General features: G+C 34.3%; 1 protein-coding gene across 4 annotated transcripts in view; it reads right to left on the bottom strand.

Moving 5' to 3' along the window:
* LOC106662038 (transcription factor collier) overlaps positions 1–22,716 on the bottom strand; it is a 141,670-nt gene that overhangs the window by 60,086 nt on the left and 58,868 nt on the right. For all 4 annotated transcript variants that reach the window (XM_014385842.2, XM_014385843.2, XM_014385839.2 and 1 more), the window contains exon 6: positions 20,152–20,220. In XM_014385842.2, the coding sequence (XP_014241328.1) occupies positions 20,152–20,220 (69 nt within the window). The remainder of the gene's footprint in view (positions 1–20,151; positions 20,221–22,716) is intronic.

Raw genomic sequence — 22,716 nt, 5'->3', positions numbered from 1 at the left:
AATCTGCGGGTGGGGCACTTGCTAATGTTTTGATTCAAATGCAATCACCCCCTCTCGTTCTGCCTCGGTGATATATGAACATCGGAAAACTAACAATGATACCGCCCTTTGAAAAAGGACTCCGATCGAAGAGACATTTACGGGGATGAACGTCGAGGGGGTGAGGAAAGTGGATTTGATTACCGTTTTTTGAAAAATGATGATTTCTAATAAAAGGCCTCATGCCATTTTGCTAATTCCTTACTAGAATTATCATTTTTGACATCTTCACTAATTCTTCACATATCTCAGTGAATTGAATAGCTTTGTCAATTCCTTCAAGTGGATTTGATTACCGTTTTTTGAAAAACGATGTTTTCTAATAAAAGGCCTCATGCCATTTTGCTAATTCCTTACTAGAATTATAATTTTTGATATCTTCACTAATTCTTCACATATCTCAGTGAATTGAATAGCTTTGTCAATTCCTTCAAGTGGATTTGATTACCGTTTTTTGAAAAACGATGTTTTCTAATAAAAGGCCTAATGCCATTTCCTAATTCCTTACTAGAATTATCATTTTTGACATCTTCACTAATTCTGCACCCATAACTCAGTGAATTGAATAACAGTTTTGTAAATTCCTTATAAAATGTATCCATGAATCTAACTCTAGGAGGGGAATTAGGAGGCTGATAGGTATCCTAACGGGCCATTGCCCCTTGAGAAGACACCTCTTCATAATGGGTACTCTACCAGACCCCTTTTGCATCTTCTGTGAAACAAAGAAAGAAACGGCTCGACACTACCTTGCAGAATGTGATAGGTATGCTAGGGAAAGATTTGAAACTTTCGAAGGAGAGGACATAACCAAAACACTCCCCGAGATAAAATGGTCCAAAATCTTGGGGTTTGTGAATAGGTCCAAAAGGTTTATGCAGGACTCGTGAGCCGACCAGGTCCCAGACCTGTTAGGGATGGGGTACTGGCCTACCTAGGCTTTTAACCCCTCGGGTCTTGGTCGCCCGTCCTGCGTAATATATATATATATATATATATCCATGAATCAATAAAAATTTCAATTAAGTAAACTTCCGTAAATATTATACAATATTATGTTAAGCTTTGATTATTGGAGCAATGATGTTTTCTTTTCATAATGGATAAATGTTTAAATCATTGTAAGATTTCTTCGTGAGGTCTACCGCGTGATGATGCATTCGTCAGACCGGACAATTTTATTTTACACAACATTATTTCCTTTACTTTACTGCCGTACTTCTAATAAATGGACATTCTAATAAACGGACAGGAACAATAAATGTATAGATTTTTCGATGAAAAGTCTTGGAATTCTGGGTTGGTTTTCTTTGTGCTGTCCGCTTATAACACATTTTTCGTTTATAAACTTAGTGTCCACTTTTTAGAATTACGTTGTTAGAAGCACTATTCTTACTAAAGTAAATGGAATAATTCCAGATAAAATAAAATTATCTGGTCATGAGAAATGTACGATTAGCAGATGTGTCCGTTTGTGGAACACAAACTGTATTAAGTGATTTCTCTAGCCTATTTTATGAAAAGTAGCTAAAGTTCTCGAACATCCAAAATCCATGGGATTTTTTAGTTTCATTTTTATTTGTATTTAATTACAAAATAATTACATAACGTATTTACATAAAGAAAATGAAAATCATGTCTCAAATCAAAATAATAATGAGAGTATAGTTACCCTAGAGAAATATCTGTTTAAGGGCTACCATCAAAATCTTAGAAAAAAATTTATTGAAGGAGATAGTTGAGGGGACTTCTCACTGTATGTTAAGTCTTTAAACAGGCAATTAATCGATATATAAAAGAAAAATTATAAGAAATGCGTTAGTTTATAGGTACTCAAATAGGGGTAAGTCAATTGAATAATTAAATGTTTATTTGATTTAATTCAATTAAGGCTAAAAGAAATTCAACTGTGACTCTAAAGAGCGAAAATTTGATTTTAATTTGATTTTTTCTTAATTCACTTTTTAATATAGAAGGAATTATGCCATTTTGACTCAATGTATAGAAAATAATTTAACATAAGTGTACAAATAGGCTGTAGATAAAATTGCAGGATTGCTTAATTTGTATTTTATGTTTTTGAATTTATCAGTGTGATTCCTTTATTGAAAAATTCACGAAGCCTCCTGTAAATAAAATGGCAATGCAATGGCAAGAGAATATGGTAAAAAAATAAGGGTTCCTCTTTACGATAGTGAAACTTGGTTTTCAAACATTTTTTGAAGAGTTTTTATATGGTTAGTTGTATTTTTATATTCGCCTCCCCAGCATACCATACTACATTGAATATACGATTGAACTCAGACATAATATACTTTAATTAAAAGTGCTTTATTGTATTTGTCTCGCTGAAAGTAGATCTTTCTTTAACTTTATAACACATAAAATTGTTACTTCTTACCCCATATGGGGTAGCTGTAAGCATTGATTTAAAATAAGGCGTATGAAAATGGCCGCCTTTTAGAAAACAATGTAATGATTTATGAATAATAATATAAGAATACAAACCAGGAATGAAATAGTTGTTTTAATTAATTTTATCTTATATACATTTAAAATGACAGCCAGAGACATACTTTGATTGGTTCAAAAATTAAAAATAAACGAAGGATTTTAAGGTGGATTTGACTCTATAAAAAAATGAGTGTTGTAAAGATTTTACGAAATCATTTCTTTGATAAAGTTATTCCCTGGAAGCTTCAAGAAGTTAAGGCCGCAATCAATTTAAAACTCACCCCCTTCCGGCCGGGGTTAAAGTTATCCTCTTTAATCAGGGAGCAACAAGTCTTTTTTAAAGTTATTTAAGGCCATTATTAGGGAGGGAGCGGCTCTCGAGGAAAATCGCAACCCGAGAAGCGACTCGACCCGGCGGACCATATGACTGGCACATTCCCCTTTTCGCCCCTTTCGCCCTTATCTCGGGTTATTACCCAAATGACGTCACCGGTCACACGACACCGCAGATCTTATCGCATAGCGACGGATTATTCAGATCGGGAAAAGGGCCGAAACTTATCTCGATCCATGCGCTTTTAAGTGTTTACAAGCATCTGTAATGACCTTATAAATATTGACTCACTGTTTATTTTAGATCTCTCCATCCTAGAAAACGGTCTTGGGACAAGCATACACTTAAAAAAATACTGCCAAATAAATCCTTGTTGTTAACTAACATGGAAGCAAGGGCAGCAAAAGCAGCTAAACCTCTATTGCAAGTGATGAATATACAATTTCTCCTCATTCATAAACAACCACGTACGGGTAAACATGTACATGTACTCAACATCGAACCGTGGTTCTACCAGTTTGTGGAAAATTGATATGACTTAATACTTGACTATGGCTTTTATCCCATTCAAAATTTGTGAAATATTATTACGATTCTGCGATTCTATCACTAGTACATTCATATTTTAATTGATTACAACAATAGTGTAACGATAAAACTATAAATGCAATTTTGTAAAATCGGTTGTAAAATAAATCCGTAGTATTTCACAATATTTTGATTGGAAGCATTTAGTTGTGCTTTGAAGCATTTAGGCATTCTGAAAAAGTTTAGGCAAGGTGTTTTTATTCGTCAGATTATTGCAACATCTATTAGTTTTACTAGGTTTTTATTAATTTAAAAGGTCGGAAAACATAGTGCAATTTAATAGTTACTTAAAAATAGGGCAACTTGATAGTTTTTATCGGCTCAAAGAGAAACCCGCAGCTCAAACTGCTAGGAAAATTTGTGATGGGTACGGCGATGATGATTTTATAGAAAGCGCTGCCCTTAAGTGATTTTCTCGGTTCAGTAGTGGAAGTTTTGATTTGGAAGACCACAAAGATCTGGTCGTCCTTTCGAATGAACAAATTCTACCTTTGTCACAAATAAGCCTCACTCAGCGAACCAAGACATCGAGAAGACAAATATTTCATACAAACATTTCAACGCATCTGAGAGTAACTGAATATACAACAGATAGAGCCATGGGTTCCTCACATGATGACCGACAAGAATTTATTGGAATGTATTTCCTCTGCGATTTCTTCCTAAAAGCAATGTAAACGAAACATTTTTCAAATGATTAACTAAGGATGAACAGTAAGTCCTTTACAATAATTTTCAGTGGAATTCCTGAGGAATACACAGCGACCCATCTTTAAGAACTTCAAAAGCAAGATCTTTTCGGTATAAACTACAAGAATATTCTACACTAGAATAAACTGTAGACATAGTAACAGAGTATAAACTGTAAGTACATTCTACATTTGGTGAGATTGGAAAGCTTCTTTCTCTCAACCAAACCGTTAATTGCAGTATATACTACACACAATTATACCGATTAATGTCAGTAATTGACCAGAAACGACCACCAATGTCTAATCGCAAGGGGATTTTTTCGCTCCTTCAAATTTCTACTAATAACGAACTTTACAAAACTCTGCTGATGGTAAACACTTTACTTCACTTGAGGAGTGCAGAAAACATGTCGAGGATCATCATCGAGCCTCACTTATAAATAAACAAGAAGTTCGCAACGGAAGTGGAACAAAATTGTTCATATATTGTTATTTAAATTTGTTTAGAAATACCTGAAAATGTCATTCAATTTAAACGCTATGGACTTATTTTATGGCCCAATACAAAGATACGTTCATTGTAATTATGGTCAGCACGACTTGGTCAATTTGGTCTTAACAGATAATTTATACTGCCTATCCTCATTTTTTGTAATGTGACATCAAAATGCAAGGATAGTAGATTAAAATGATTGGAAACATAATCTCTGTCACATAATATAATCTGTGTCTTCAATATAAGCAATTCTTTCATATTAATAAGTAGTAATCCAAGTCTTACAGAATATTTGTTCTTTAAAAAAATCTCTTTTTATTTAATTTGTGATAATGGGAATTTTAAATGAAACTTCCTTTATTTGCTAAGTAGTTTCAATTTCAATCATCCGCAAGGCTGAAAAATACATCACTGTTATTCAAAGGAAAATTCGAAATGACAAATGGTTTTTACTCTTTTACCTAGATTCACAGCACTTTACAATTAAAACTTACATAATAATACGCTGTGCAAAGTAAAGTAATTCCTGCCATAAAGGAGGGCTTAACGTCCAACTACCTGTTGGGTGTCGTATACAAAGAATCGAACCATTTTACAATACCTTTTTTAATATTATTCTCACTTAAAAAACCATGGGCCCTGCTGGGATTCGAATATAAAACCTCTAGAGCGGCTAATAGGTTTCGGGCTCCCCAAACACTCGGCCACCGCACACCCCCTAAATAATACGGCGTATTGGGCGAGGGGTGCACAAATTCTTACAAAACTAGAACTTAGCTTTTTTCCTTAAAACAGTGCAATTTGGGACCCAAATGTCAAAGAAATGATTTGCGAAATGAGATTCAAATAATTTAATTTTTCGGAGTTTCTTAGTCGCAATATTGTACGGTTAGCAAGCAAACGGTTAGCAAAACAGTATTAACTGTGAGAATACATTTCAGAATTAAATCAGATGTAAACAAGAAATTGATTAAAATACTGCCATATTTTTCTTTTTCTTTTGCTTTAATCAGATCGACCTCAATGATAAGCCAGAATAAACGACCCCCATTAATTTTATTACGGCATCAAAACGAGTGGAAACAAGTAGAGTTAATTACGCGGTCCGGCCGGTTAAAGTCGAAACATTCATTTTCTGAAAAACAGATCGGAGGTTTATTGGTTACGCTTTGACGTGGGTTTATTATGAGCCCGGGGGTGCTTTTGATGTGTAATTGACGACACTTCATTAACAGGGGTTTTGCCGGATCGCTCTTTCCGCCGCAGCCCTCCCGTTTTCGTTTACAGGCCTGTTAATACTTTACGCCCGGTGTCAATCCCCCTCGATTCGAAACTGGGAAATGGCCGTTGCCCGATCCGGCGGACAAATTGTTTTCATTATCGCTTTGCGACGAACGTTTATTACCGCGGGTGAAATCCAATTTCCAGACAGTGCCTTTGAATTATTCGGCGGCCTGTTGCAGCTCTTGTCCGAACAACCATCCTTCCTCAATCATTTGCAAGGGACTTGGTAAAACAAATACTAATAAAGGCCTGTTTAATTGCGATATTTCTACTAACAAACTACTCACATCATTCTCTGACACACACGATATGCTATCTGACGATTCTATATTTAGTACAATTCAAGATTCAGACTACTAAAAAGATTATTTGACAAGCGATCCAAACTTACTGTAACAAAAAAAGATTATATACTGCCCTGCTAGCCCCACTATGGACGTATGGACTTCAACTGTACGGATCCGCTGAGCGTTCAAATATTAATAATCTACAAACCCTTCAGTCTAAAATTCTTCGAACAATAGTTAATGCTGCCTTTTATGTCTCTAACCATACCATCTTAAAAATCCCATTCCTATCCGATCTTGCCCAATTTCGTTTTCATTCTAAATTGACCACTCAAACCCCTTAATCCGCGAATTGTCATCCTCAGCCTTACCCGCCAATCCTCGTCGGGGACTGACTGAAGCGACAACTTTGCCTAACATCGGCAAAAGATTGTTGCCAAGTGATCTCCACCCTATTGGTGAACTAATGGCTCCCATCACTGGATGGACACCGTTCATGCCGTTTTGTGTGTCCGTGCATAAAACCTTGTGTGCACGTTCACACAATATACTGACAATTGCATTTTGCTTGCTGAATGTTTAAAGTGCAGTCGTAAATAAATAACGGAATTTATAAAAAAAATTAGAATTCCTTGGTCACTTTGATAAATTTAAGATAACCAGCAGCAAAAAGAGTCAAACAGTATTTAGTGGCTAAACATTAGACTGCATAATAATTTACAACTTTTCTTTTACGTATAAATTAATATATTTTTGTCTGTTATGACAGACAGGCTATCGAAAAGGTTATTTTGATCGAAGGAACCGTTGTACTTTATTGTGGTTGATTTCACTTTTTTTGCAAAAGAAAGAGGATCGCAAACTTTGTAACGGGATGGTCTGCCCTTAATAAATTGCTAAAAAAAAGATGTAATGTTTTAAACTCGAGTTCATTCAAAACGAAAAAGAATTAGCAATGATGATTTGGCACTTACAAACACAACCAAATAGAAAACAATAAAGAAATCTTACAAAAAGAACAATTTAAAGACAAAAGGAACATATTCTCACCGCCTTAATTAATAAAAAAAATCGCAGGTAGCTCACACTCCTTCGCTTTTCAGCTCAAGAAGAAAGTAAAATTTTTTTCCTCGCACCGAGTCCCAAGTTTTCTCCCGAGGTCATACCAAGGCGTCCGAAATTAATAACTGTTATAACTTCAAGGTTGTTAACTGAGAGAATAGCGTATTAAGAGAACGTTTATGCTTTCATTTCGTCATTACCAATTAATAGGTTAGCAAAACCGACCAACACAATGTGCATAAAAAATTAGAAATATTTCCCTGCTTTCCTTGGCCACTTGTATGGCAAGGCCGAAGGAATCCATTAAGTTCCTTAAGATCCTTTACATTTGCAAACCATGGAAACTGATTTCGTAGCCGTGGACCGCCGGTATGGAATCTCTTTTGGCATGGCGGGGAAGTAGATGGGGAAAAAGTCAAAGTTTAATTTGTATACTGGTTTTAAATGTTCTGTCTCATGCTTAAGATTATGACGTGAACATGCATTAATCTGACATTGAATGTATTTGTCGACATTGAGAGTTGTCGGATGTTGTGTGTTTATTAAATTAATCTGTCCTCTGAGACGCGTTTGAAGGAAACAAACAGCGAAAATAGGCCGTCTCGAGATAGCACTGATCATAATGTCTAATGCTGAGGTTTTTTTTGGAAAATCGATGGGGTATTTTTTCTAAAGATGTTATAATAAACAAATAATGAACATTTTCTTGCAAACTAAGAATAATTTATTATTTTATTATTTAAAAAAGGCTAGGGGGATAAAGGGAGTTGTACCGCTTCCTAATTCTACACGTATACTTTATAATTTACCGTTTATTTTTGCAAAATTCCATATTTTCTGTGCCTTTTACCTCTTAGAAGAATCGATTTCAAAATTAAAGAGTTGAGAAAGTTGGGAAGCAATACATTATACGTCGCCTATCCGGAGGCGCATTAGAGAAGGCGGCGAGGGAAGGAAACGGAAAGAGCTAAAAGGTGTTCTCCTTTTGAAATGATTGATCTGGCCCTATTGCCGGCAAATGAATGGATAGGGCCCGTTTGACAGTTGCACGCCTTCCGAGGCGGCCCCGAATGAAGATAAACAAAGCCCGAGGAGAGAAACAAAGGGAGGCGGAGGAGATAGCGGCGGCATTGTCGGGGGCGGCATTATTTACAACCGGACTCGATAGGGATCTCCAAGAGGCGGCAACACCTGATAGCAACCGCCCCACGCCAAACCTTATATATCAATCGCCACTTCCACCGCAGAAATGCTCTCCCCAATCCCGTCCGCCTTATATTTCCTTCTTTCTTGTCTATCTTTGCACCGATATTTATCCAGGCGTACTTTATTCTTTGTGTGTAAAAAACATTGATCTTTAACATCCTTATTTCGACGTTGAAAATTAGAACCAAAATTTAAATATTTAGGGGTCATATTGTGAAAAATAAAGATAAAAAACTTATATTTCTTTAACCGGATAATTAAACGAGAAATTCCATGCTTTCCTGAGGGTACATTTTCCAATTACGTACATCAATTTTTTCTGAATTTAATTTGCAACAAATTACTGAAAACTAGAACCGAACGGTAAATAGTTAGTAGGCAAGTATAGTATACCACAATAAAGATGAAGAGCTATGTGCGTCTATTAGATGAATTTTGGCATTTCACCATCTACATTTTATTCATAATTTAATTCGCCAGAGTTTTTGTTTTTTCGTAGTACGAAACATAACCAAATTACAGATCTATTACTTTCCAGACATCAACCAGAAACCTCGCAAGAAAAAATTATGTTTAGAATTGTTAAATGAAACATGGAAAACTAAAAAAAAAAAAAAATAAAAAAAAAAAAAAAAAAAATTAGCAAGAAGTTTAGTGAATGAAATGAATGAAAAAAATTACAAAACTTTCAATGAAACTAAGTTTTTCAAAAAGTGCACCATAATTTTCAGAAAGGAAAAAATGACTGTACTCCAAGGACAGTCACTTATACTGCCGTTCCCGATTATTCTCGTATATCGATCTATCTTCTGATGTTTTGCTTTATTAAACGTTTGTTAATTCGCCATCTTCCTTGGTTCGTGTTTTCATAATTTAATTAGGCAAGGTTTGTGTTATTTTGGTCGTGTTCCTCGATCTTGATTTGCAATGTTTTCATCATCGGACATGAAGAGTATCAAAAGTGTCCTTTTTTTTGCAGTCAGAATTACTACGAATGCTGATTATTTTACCTTTTTTCAAGTACACTTCGTACTACATTTTTAAGCATGGAAAATGATTATTATTGATAATCAAGGGGACTGTCAAGTGTATACATTTACTAAACGCGTTAAACGGTCTAGCTTTAACAAACGGAAAATCGGGGGCACTTGACAGCGCATTGATTGTGATCGGGTTTTAGGCCTATCATTTCAAGTGGGCTGGTCCTGCACGAGGCCGGAAATGGATGAGTGCTACGCTGCTGGTTTTATGTCGATAATGCCGACGAGGTGGTTGGAAGCACGCCCCCCGGATCCATTCGGTTAATTGAGTCCGGTGATTCAAACCGTATCAGAAACGTAGAAAGGCGTGCAGTTGAGGAAAAAATTAAGCTTTGGAATAGCAGTTAGCAACAAGCCCGCATCCTATGAAAATACTTTTATAAATTATTTCAAATTATTTTTGTTTAATAGAATCTATTATTATAACGTCCAAGGGCAAAATTATTATGGACAACCATAACAATCCGAAAAAATTCTCAATTATCTTCTAGCAAGACTCAAATTTTAACGATTTCCAGACAAATAATGAAATCGTGGCGAAGAGTAAAACAACGTTTCTTATGTCATTGCTGACAGGATTTAACTTCAGCTTGACAATATATTGCACATCTCATTAAATTCACTAGTTTTCCGCTGGACCAATTAAATCTTTTAATTAATTAAGGTTTTTAGTTTAATTTTTTATCTCTCCTTTTTATCTCATCTAAAACCTTAATCAATTGAAAGATTTAATTGGTCAAGCGGACCACGAAAATTAGTGAATTTAATAAGTTAAAAAGAAGTATATCTTCACCAAAGCTCTCCGTGGCCATTTCGTTTGTTGCCGAGAATCAAATAGATTACACGACATTTGAAAAATGGCAAAAAGGAGGGAAAATTCAAAAGGGGGGTTGAGATGGGAAGTTAGTGTCCGAGTGGATCGAAGTCACGATAGCTCAAATGGTAGAGAAGCGGTGTATCTAGCCGAAGGTCGTGGATTCGAATCCCGCTCGTGACACTGACTTTTTTAATCTCAAATAAAAACCTTAATTAAATGAAATATTGCACAACCTTTCAATATCATCTACACACGATCAACTTTATTGCACAAGCCCGATTATTGCGCAATAATATTGCAGGTGTGTGGGTCGCTAGTAGTAACTCGTCAGGTTGTGTATTTTTCTCTAGAATCTGGTACAAATCGTTCATTAAAACAGTTAGAAACAATTGAAAATTAACGGACACTTATCCTAAATTTAAAAAAAAAATCTTCCCAAAACATAAATATATCTTGGAAATGGCCAAACCCAAACTTCAGGTTCGCCCTGAAGACATCGAAGCAATTTTTTTAACATTTAAACCATTTTGAACAGAAGGCCAAATTAAGTTAATAAAATCATAAAGTGAACTGATTGTATTGCATTGCGTTCATAATATTTATCAGATTTTAAAAATATTTATAAAATAATTATTGCCTATTCCAAATAGTCTAATTGATTTTTTAAGTTAATGTTCAAATTTTCCATTTTGAAACAGATGAACCTAGTTGTGTGTAATTCGACTACTTCAATCATAGAGAAATGATTTGCGTTTGTGGTCGTAAATTGGTTAATCCTAGGTGTTTAGTGGGCGGTTGTGACCGGAAGGACAAAGCTTCCTGTCTGAATGGTCCCTCGTTAGGGGGCGGAGAGTCAATAGTGCAATCAGAGGAGTCAATCGGCAATCCGCCTCTTAGGAGGCAACTTGCTCCTAGCGACACTTCTATTATTGTCCTCTCTCCTAACTAGGTTTGAAAGGAGGCAAGGGTGGTGTTTACCCCCGAGGCTCTTCCGCCGCGTAAAAGTAAAACGTGTTGACAAAATTTTTCGACGACGGTGTAAGACAACTTTACCCTAAACTGACGGGAATTTTATAACTTGTATTTCTCTTTATACGACATTTTTTGAGTAAATAAAAGAAAAAATCATAACGGACAATTTCGCCTTCCGTGAACTAGTGCTATCTAGTATCTATCTATAACTACTGCGATTAAAGAAAGAGGATTTTTTTATTTATCAAGAACGTTTCTGAAATGTTAAAATTGCATGAATTAGCTTTATCTAGTACCTATCTATAAGTACCAACATTTAAAAAAATCAAAGTATATTTCCGAATTGAAATGAGCAATTACAATGTGATAATCGCTTTCTTGATAGACTTATTTTTCGGGGAGATTTTTGATTTGATTGATCAAGAATACTCCAACACTGGGAAACTAAACAAAATTAAATTGAAAAATAATATTTAAGAGCCGTCAAATTGAAATTAACTCCACAAGAAAACTTTTATTTATACACAAATACAAACCAAAACCAGAATATAACTTCATATGAAAATAAACTGGGATAAATAAAATTCAACAATACCTTCCACCTACCATTCCAACACCTAAGGTTGTGACCTTCGCCTAGACCTTTATGCAAAAATTAATTAAAATGTTTGGTCCCTGGCACCACGAATCTTTTGGGGAGCCAGAGTAGACTTGGAGATACATATTGACATGTGGAGTGGTATCACACTAAAGACTACAATTTGAAAATCTTTCCTAAGATTTTAAAATTGCATAAACTAACATTATAGTATCTATCCATAATTGGTGAGATTAGAAAACAAATTAAAGTACATTTCTGAATTGAATAAATAATTATAATGGCAACGATTTGAAAAGCTTAAAAACCTTCGGATTATCTATTTATGAAAATTCGAACCTTTGTGAAATGTTCAAATTGTATAAAGTACCATTATCTAATACAGGGCTTCCCATACTTTTTAGCCTGCGGACCCCATTCATTGAACAAATCCAGGGAAGATCCCGCGCATGGAAGTATTTAAAATTAGACATAGTATGTGTAGTAAATTAAAGTTTTATAAATTAGCATTAGCCAGTCTATTCGTAGTTAGGTGATGGAGAGGGTATCACTATGAAACCAAACATTAGGCTGACATACTTAACTTTTTTAGAAAATCTGAAACACAAAAATCATATTGGGCAGAATGGATTTAATAGGTAAAACTCGAGCTTTTCAAAAATATTAATTTGAACAATGACTAATGAATTTATAGGAAGAGTGAGGTTGGTTCAGCTCGCACAATTTGGATTTATTGGGTTTAATTTTTGATAACTGAAGACGGATGTCGGATTCAGCATCGAGAAAGCTTCGGTAGTTAATCTTGGTGGCTGTGTAGATAGAAAATACGGATTCGTATAGGTAATTTGAGGCAAATAGAAGAAGAACACATGTTGCTTTTTCAACGAGAGGTTGAAATTTTTTGTTTTCTAGACGGAGTCAAAAATGGGGATAACTATCAGACTGGAAAATAGATTTCAAGGTGGAGTCTGAAGTAATGTTCATCAAACATTCGTATTCATTTGAAGATAGACTGGTTGACTTTATCGATATAGAAAACGGTTTGACCACCCACTCATGGTCTTGCAGCGTTGTATCTCGAGCTGTTGGGTAGTAGTGCTCAAATAGTATTTCATCAATCCACATGCCATTCGCAAGCTGCAATATATTTTAAAAATCATTTAACTCGGGAAAACCCTCTACCTCTTCCTTCTCAATAGATTCAACCCAAAAATGGATTTTTTTTAAGGCGTCAACTTTGTCATTAGCTTCGAAAGTTGTGATACCCTTCCCATGCAAAAAAGGCTGTTCTCATTCTTTTTAATGAATATAACTTAACATACGACAGTATACATTGTCATATTGAACACGAAAAACATTGTGGTCCATCAACAGAGATAAGAATTGATGTAATTAATAATTTAAACAGACACATCCAAAACTTTCTTAAAAGAGGCTGGAATTTTTTAATAGCTAAAATATGACGGTTCTCAATACAATGACTACTGCTGGAAAATAAAAACTTTCGTTTTCAGTACTTATTATTATTAGTGTTTTTTATATTTTATTTATTCATTCTCCGTTTATTTTTGTAATTATTACTTTTTCTCTAAGTTTGCCGCGGACTACAATCTTGGAAGCCCCGATCTAATATCTATCTATACCGCGATTTAATAAAGAATATCTGATTGGAAAGAACAGTTACAAAGGTAACAATGTGAAATTTTAGAAACGTTCGAATTATTTTCTTCTATTTATGAAAATTCGAACCGTTGTGAGATGTTTAAATTGCATAAACTAACTTTATCTAATATCTATTTGTACCTACCGAAATGTAAAAAAAAAATTTTTTTGAGTAAAAAGAACAATTAAGTTTTTCTTCTTTTTTTAATCAATCAAATCATTTGAACATTTCTCACACATTCAAATTGCACGAACTAACATTGTATAGTATCTACAATGGAAATACAAAATTACATAGAAAATGATTTCTCTTAATATGCTTTTTGATTCGGTGTTCTTACGATTCAGGTAAAAAATATTTTTATTATTTCCTTTTTTGAAAAAGGAAAAAACACTATCGAAATAAAATTTCCGTCTCTCTTAAAACATTGAGTTTTCTGGTATTCTTGAAATCAGGTTTAATGCATGACTAACTGAACTAAGTAGATCAATCGTTCGATCCTCATTTTTTCTTTTATTTTTTTTTAATTAACTAAAAATTAAATTTTTAAGGGTCTCATTGCAAGTAATTCTTAATTAAATGTCATCAAAGTTAGATAAAGCAAGAACAAATGCAGATTAAACCTCGTAATAGATTATTTAATTAGTATAATATAACACTAGATTGTTATGTTAACATATATGTTAATATATATTAATCAAGTGAACATATTCCAGTGATATTGATTGGCCTTTAAGAACTAATAAAGTTCGATGAAACAAGAACTGGCAGATCAGAATGATCTAATCGTAATAGATTATTTAATTGATAAAATATTATAATAGATTTTTATGTTAACATCAATATAACATATCAATCAGTTGAACACATATACAGTGTTGTAGATTGTTCATTAAAAGGTCATAAATTTTAATGAATAATCAGAGTATATCGAACCTAGTATAGCCTATTTAATTGATAAAATATATCATTAAGTTCTGATGTTAAGATGGATATAACACATCCGCTGAACATATAAACAATAGTGCAGAAATCCAAAAGACACTTCACTTTTTCTCAGAAATTTCACAAACTTTTTTCGAATATTTTGATCAATAATTTCGTTATTCTTTAATAAAAGATTAAAGAAAATCTTATTTTCAATTATGTTAAGTACTGTTCAGGTCGATGTTTTTAAATCTTTTATTTTTTCTCGGTCATTACCTTTTTTTCTAAGGATAGTTTCAATAAGGATAAACCAAAATAACGGAATGCGATAAACGAGAATAGAAGGACCAGGAGCCGATCAAATCACTGTTTTTAATTTTTATCAGGTTTTCAGTGTTATCCGGCTATAATTTATGTTATAATTAGGTGGGAAAATTTCCAGTAGCGTACAAATCTGTAATGGTTTCGAAATTTGTTCATCAGCTACCAATCGGAGCATTGTGCAAGATTTCCACAGGCCAATTGTCCAATGAAACACAACTGCGCCCACCGAGGATAAGGCGGCCCGGCGGAGAAAGTTTAACCATAACACTTAGCGTAGATTATTTCCAGGGGAATATATAAATATTTAGCAGGACGGCGATAAGGGAAGGAAAGGGAGGTTTGAATACGGGCGATAAGACCGTCGGGGCTGAAACGCGGCCGGGATGGCAACCCTGCCGAGACTTGCAATTATCATGCATAATTAACTAGGGGGATGTCTCCCAGGTACCTATTTTCGTACGGACATACGTGGCCCTGCGTTTAAACAACGTGCATGAACTATTTTACCTCACTTTTCTTCTCTCTGTTGTTTTGAGGATTAATGCACTCGACTAGATTGTAAGACTTTCAGATATTACCAATGTTTATTGTACTATTCTCAAGGCAGACTAATTTAGAAATGCTGATTAATTATGATAAAACAATATATTTCATCAAAGGATTTATTGATACAAGATCGTTGATAACAAATAATTGTCCTCCTTCATCTTGGATCACTTCTTATTCCTGTCTGAGTTCGGTAGATATCTTTGTAATTTTATTTAAAATTCTATAATTTCTCAAAAAAGATTAAATCCCTCTTTGCTCAGTCGATACTAGAATAGGTGATAAAATGACAAAACCTTGCAGGTCTGTGCTTAAATATTCTCAGGCCCCACAACGAAACGTAAACGTTTTGGTTAAAAAAAAATTAATGTGTGTTTTGGTCATATCCGATCATGTTAAACATTTACAGTTATTCTTTTTATGTAAGGTCTTGGTTGAGATAAAAAAGCCTATCACGAGCGGGATTCGAACCCACGACCGGCTTAATACGTCACTGGTCTACCACTTGAGCTATCGTGACTTCGATCCTCTCAGACTCCAACTCTTCATCTCTATCTACAACCATTCAAATTTTCTCTTTTTTTTGCCATTTTCAAATGTCGTGTAATCAGGATTCGATTCTCAGCTGACATATGAATGTCCATATATGTCCAATCCAATGAAATGGCCACGAGGAACGGTTGTAGGTTGAGATGGAGAGTTGGTGTCCGTGAGGATCGAAGTCACGATAGCTCAAGTGGTAGAACAGCGGCGTATTTAGGGCCAAAGTTCGTGGGTTCGGATCCCGCTCGTGAAACTGGCTTTTTTATCTCAACCAAGACCTTGTATAAAAGGAATAATTAATTTAAAGAAGTAACTTTGTCAATTTATACTAAAACGTAAATGGATTTACAGTTATGTTGGTCGAAGTAAATGAATAATGAACATAATTTCATTTACGAAATTTACCATTATAGAACAAGTCGACAATGTAGGGATGTTCAAATTTATTATAAAATTATATAATTGTATAAAATTTTAACGCCTGTTACTGACATTGTGTAAGTGATAAAAATGAGATTCAATAATGATAAGTAAAGTGAGATTTCCTCATGAGGTTTGTGGGCTGATGTACCTTATTTGGGTTGTTTCTGATTCTCAGAGTTTTGATCGGTCAGATGAATTTCGGCTTCTTACCATCTTTTTCATTTTCTCTTTTTTTTTTTTTAAATACTTTATGTACTTTTACTTTACTTTACTCTTATATTTTTATGTACTTTCATTTTATTACTATTATTATTATTATTTTACTCAAGTGTTGGTAAGACCTATAACGTTGCGGGAGCGTATTTATGACGTTGGGGAATTAATATGCTTGTAAAAAAAATAAGTTAATATCTATTTAACATAAAAAAAGTTCTTATATTACAAACAAATAATAGAATCAATAAAATGTTATCAAAGGTTACTTATTATAAAGAAACTAAGGAGGAAAGAGAATATTTTCTTATCACTAAAATTTAGTTTATATAATTTATATATAAATTTATATAAAGTTATTTTTCGGTATCCTTTTCACTGGACAAGTATAGAGTAACGGACCTTGTTGAATGAGCACCACCCGACAAGAATTCTTCACAAACAGTGTTTTTGTCTTTGATTACGTCATACACTTTTATTTTTACATTCTCCTTTTTTTTTAAACGCTTTAGCCCTCCGCCGTCCTGCTCTTCTGCCTCCTCAATCGTTGGAATTCACTGCCTTATAGATTGTTCATGCCGCTTTGGCGGCCTTTATGAAATGGCTTGTCATAGACCATACAGTTAGTCAAGAACAGAATACAACAGCATATTGACAGTGTTAATAATAAACAAGTAACAACAGGGTTATCGCAACATGTTATAAACAAAACCATAATTTCAGGTTAGATGAGGTACAATTAATTGCAAGGGAGAATAACCCGAAAAAGGTAATTTGGCTAAAAAATGTATTTATTAACTTAGAAAAGAATAATTTTAATTTGTAATTAGATAAAGATAAAATAGGGAAACAATATGAAAATATCTTAGATTTATATATAAAAAAGAAAGACCAAATGGAAAAATAATGTAATAGTTGTTGGTCTGAAATTAGAGAAAAAAAGACCGGCTGATGTAATGATAAGAACCCAAAGGTCACAATGCACCATGGTGCATGTTTAAAGCATAACTTCCAGGTTTGAAATTTAACATCTAATTTCATATATAATTTAAAAACATTTATGTTATAATTTAACTTATTCATTTTTGATGATTTTTAATTGTTAATTTTTATTTATCCCTAAAGAATGGACAAGGAGTCCCGAAATATATGCCATGTCTAAAAACTAAATGGCTGTTAGTGTTTCCATGTTTTTAATTAGTCTGTCCACCAATAGAATGAACAACAACTCTAAGAAGAAAATACAGATACAACGATAATAGTATCATAAAAACGCTTACGATCTAATATCTAATTTTGGATTAGAAATTTTTAATATAAAATTAATACATAATTTTTGTTTAAATTTCCATTAAGGTCCAAAGTGATCTTGTAGTTTGATCGTTTCTAATCATGCTTCTCTCCAGCTCTTCGCTGTTTTGGCGTGCAGGATTTTGCAGCTTCTCGTCATTTTCAGTGATATGTTTTTAAAAATTGTAAATTATGACAATTCTGTAGCTGCCTTTTTCGTAGAATTTTTGTTTTCAATATTTTCGAAAAACCCTTAAGTCCCTTTTCCAAGCAATAAAACACAGCAAAGTCAAGCTTACCTCCCCTTCTTGTATGTTATGTACATAAATGTACAGGACTCGATAATAGAAAAAACACGTAGACCTAACAATGAAGATGGCGAGAAGCCGAAATTCATCTGAGCGATCAAAACAGCGGAAACAACCCAACTCACAGACCTCATGAGGATATTTCACTTTATTTGCCATTACTGAATCTTTTTCTCGTCACTTACACAATGTCAGTAACTGGTGTTAAATTTTATTCAATTAAATAATTTTATAATTAATTCGAACATCCCTACATTGTCGATTTGTTCTAAATGGCATAATTTGTAAATGGAATTATGTCTATTATTCATTTACATCGACCAACATAACTGTAATTGTTTAACATGCTCGGATACGACATGTTAATTTTTTAACCATGACGTTTAAGTTTTGTTGTGGGGCCTGAGAATATTTAAGCACAGATCTACAAGGTTTTGCCATTTTATCACCAATTCTAGTAATAAAAAAAACAACTACATGATTGCTATTCTTTCCATGTTTTTGGTGTTGTAGCTGTCTGAACACCAATTGATACTTATTATTTTTTAACTTTTTTTTCCGGTTTTATTTGAAAATAATAAGAAATTCATGAATTTTCTATTGGCAAGTTTGGAAAGGAAACAACTGGAAAATCACTGTACTATGTTCCTGCAATAGCAATTATTATGATGGCAAACAAAAGGCCTTTATACCGTCGTGATCGGGGCGTTGTTCCGCGAAGGGTTTGCCAGATGGTCTAAGGGATAATCCTCCAGGACAAACATACCGCCCACAGAGCTGCGGGGATCCTCAGTCCCTGAAAAGCCCTTTGTCATCGTCCTTTGTCGTAGGCCAATTACGCCGGGAAGCTATGTTTGCCGTCAAAACCGCCTAGATGTTTTTCAATAATTTCCCTCTGCTTTAAATTCGGCCCGGTTAAAAAGGGAGCCTCTATTTTTAGAGGGTGAGTCCGGATTGGTGGCGAGGGAGCCATTTTGTCTCTTGGTCCCTTTCTAGACCTTTAACCGACCATATCTCTCTCCCGCTCCCTCACCCTCTCGCTCGCTCTTCCCTTTGAAAGATCGATAGGGAACACATCCACTTATACTTTTTCGATTGTAAGGAAATAGGCTCCTAACGCGTTAAAGCCCGTTTCCAGCTACTAGGGGGGGTCAAAACATTTATTTTTATAAAACACTTTGGTGCTGTACGAATTATTAAATTTGATTAAAACATTAAAAAATTAAATAATCTCAATAATAGTAAATAAGAACAACGTAAAATAATATATCTTGGGTCATTTAGTTAAAGGTGTTCTAAATAAAGCCCATTATTTAATGAAAATAACAACCTAGCAAACTTCGTATTTAAAAATATCAATGAGATTTTAAGCATTGGTTAAATGTTTGATACTTATTTTGAATGGCATGCTTGTCTGAATCCTTTAAACGTGCCTCACTTTCAGTGTTTTGTTAAATATTTTCTAAACTTTTTGATTTTGTGCGGTAGGACACACTGATATTTGATGTTCCTACAGTTTTATTTTCCATTAAAACTATGCATTGAATGCAGATTTTATTGAGTTTTTAACATTAGCTTAATTAAGTTTCGTACATATTATTCTAATTAGAATTATTTTTGTAATTGTAGAGTTTCATAGTAACTCTATTCTCTTTTTGTATTTTGGTTTTATTTCACACTTCAGAAAATAAATACAGTTATTTTTTGTGACGAGAGTCTCTCCATGGTTTCTACTTGTATTTAATTTATAGTACAATAATATTAAAACTTTATAATTGTTTATCAACTTTATCATATATTTTTTCCATAATTATTTGTTCTAACCGAAAATCAATATGCGCCAGATGTGGGCTGGTAATGCCACAAGGTTTTGGACCGGTTCGACTCAGACTTCGACGTTTGACATCATGACGTCCAGCGGGGAATGACCACGTTAATAAATAAATAGAACAGGATTGTCACTATTGCGATCGGCTCCCTTGCGCCAAGCACAATGATTGTCAATGGTAATTATAGGTCGGCTATTGACAAAATCTGACACTTACCTATCTATAATCACCGGGTCAGAGGGTGTCTCGTTCCTGTTGCCGCAGCTTTTTTTATCACAACATCGGCTGAAACAAAGTAGAGATTATTCGTAACATTACGTTTATTTAATCAGCAGGTAAAAATTAGGAGTAGGTGGGAGACAAAATTTATAAGGTTTTGTGCAAACGGTCTATGTACATAAAATATAATTGTAATTATAAAAGTTCCTTCCCACTAAATCTCTGTTTTTATCTATCTCTGCCTCTCCCCTACCTCTCATCTTATCACTCTCTTTCTACTTCTCCCTCACTCATTCTCTCTTTCTACCTCTCTCTCAGTCTCTCTCTCTCTCTCTATATATATATTNTCTCTCTCTCTCTCTCTCTCTCTCTCTCTCTCTCTCTCTTTCTCTCACTCTCTCTCTCTCTCTAACTCTCACACTCACACTCACTCTCTCTCTCACACTCACACTCACACTCACACTCACTCTCTCTCACACTCACACTCACACTCACACTCACTCTCTCTCTCTCTCTCTCTCACTCTCTCTCTCTCTCTCTCTCTATCTATCTATCTATCTATCTATCTATTTATCTATCTATCTACCTCTCTCTCAGTCTCTATCTCTCTCCTACTTCTTTCGTCTTTCCCTTCCTCCCTCCCGCTCCGCTCTTTCTCTCTCTCTCTCTCCCCCTCTCTATCGCTCCCTCTCTATCTATCTATTTATTTATCTATTTATTTATCTATTTCTGTCTCCCTGTCTCTCTCTCCCCCTGTCTCTGTTTTTCTCTTTCTCCTAATAATTAAGTAAGCTTTTTCACTTTTTCATATTTCCGCTCTATATTTTTATTTAGCTTCCCTTATCTTGCTATTTATTCCATCTTTCTCTATCTATCTGTCTATATATAAATCATTCTCTCGATTTATCTATCTCTTTTGCTTGCTATTTGTTTAATATATACAAAATAGTAATGACAATTAATTATAAATAGTAATAATAATTAACGTAAATATAATAATTCACATGATTCTGATTTTTCGAAAGATAAGTAACTAGTTTGTCATAAAAACACATTAAAAAAAAAAAAAAAAACAGATATTTTTATTTATACTTGGAACAAATCTCAGTTAAAGAAATGACTGTCTTGTTAAAAGAAATGAGGTATAATTAAAAAACAGGAAAGCCCAGTACTTCCTGAGAACAAAATTAGACCAGAGACAAATTACGATATCTTCAGCTGCTTTTAATAAAATGAAAAAACCCGATTATTAGTAGACGCTCTCTTTGGAAACAGAACAGCATATAACAATTTGTCCGCCCGCTCTATATTTATATATAAAGAAAGGGGGACTCTAAGATGGGGTGGGACGTCCCCTGGGAGCAGAGGGGTGACTTCCAAAACTACAAGGCTAGTGCATTAGTTTTGAGTCCGTAAAGGCATTAACATATTGCTGCGGTCTCAAACTACGAGGGATGAGTCAATGTCTTGATATCCCTTAGGTAGTTTGACATAAAAGTGAGCGGAGAACCATCGGAAATGGGGTTGCAAATGGAATCATCGAGTATATGCAAAAGGGTATCACCCTTATTTTTTGTCGGCCTTATATCCAACCACTCTGTCCCCCCCTGGACACAAGATTTTTGCGTTATGTTGATTTTAGTTTATACATTTATTTGAAGCATTTTTTAAAAAAATTTTATTAAACCAGTCTACTGATTAAAGATTAAGAAAGGTTTAGAAGTGCATTAAGTGGAATTAAATATTAATAAAGATGGGAGAGGATCAAAAAGAATGAAAACAGATATAAAGATAGATAGATAAAAAATAATTAGATAAATAGATGGATTCGTAGAACAGTAGGTAGATAGGTAGATTGTTCAATATGATTGCAGGAGAGAAGCATGCAAAAATGTTCATTAAAGGATCATTACAGAAACTAACTGCAGACTTTGGAGACATACATATGTACACTGAACAGCAGAAATAAGTTTCTGCTGATATTGCCAGGAAGAAGAAAAAGAGCGGAACATGTACACTGTGGTGCGAAGGCCTATGCAGGTTGAAATTCCAATTCGTGGGACAGGAAAATACATGGTCTGAAGGATTCTTTTACCTTTTCTACCTCCTAAACAAAGCTTTGGAATTTGGTTTAAAGCCTTAAGCTTATTGAAGAGATATAGACATATAGCGAATGCACATTTGTCCAACACTGGTGGCGGTGGGAAAGGTCATAATAGGCCAACTGTTACCAACCTATCCCAGATCCCCTATAAAGAAAGAAATAGAGAGAGAGAGAGAGAGAGAGTGAAAAAGAGAGAGAGAGAGAGAGAGTGAGAGAGAGAAGTAGAAAGAGAGAATGCTAGGTGAAAGAGTAGAAGACAGAAGAAAGGAAGAGAGAAAAAATGTGGTACATAATGGTAGAGAGATGGTAATTGTGTGTTTAAAAAAGAGATCAAGAATGAGAGATTTTGCTTGAGAGAAAGAGAAATAGTGGACATACAAGAATGCTAAGTGAGAAACAAAGAGAGGACAAATTTGAAAAGTGGGAGATAACGTAAATGTGATTGAGTGAATGACCAT

Source organism: Cimex lectularius, unplaced genomic scaffold (genome assembly GCF_000648675.2).
Source record: "Cimex lectularius strain Harlan isolate CLEC.00 unplaced genomic scaffold, Clec_2.1 scaffold59, whole genome shotgun sequence".
Taxonomy (NCBI): domain Eukaryota; kingdom Metazoa; phylum Arthropoda; class Insecta; order Hemiptera; family Cimicidae; genus Cimex; species Cimex lectularius.
This window is presented reverse-complemented; position numbering and strand designations above follow the sequence as displayed.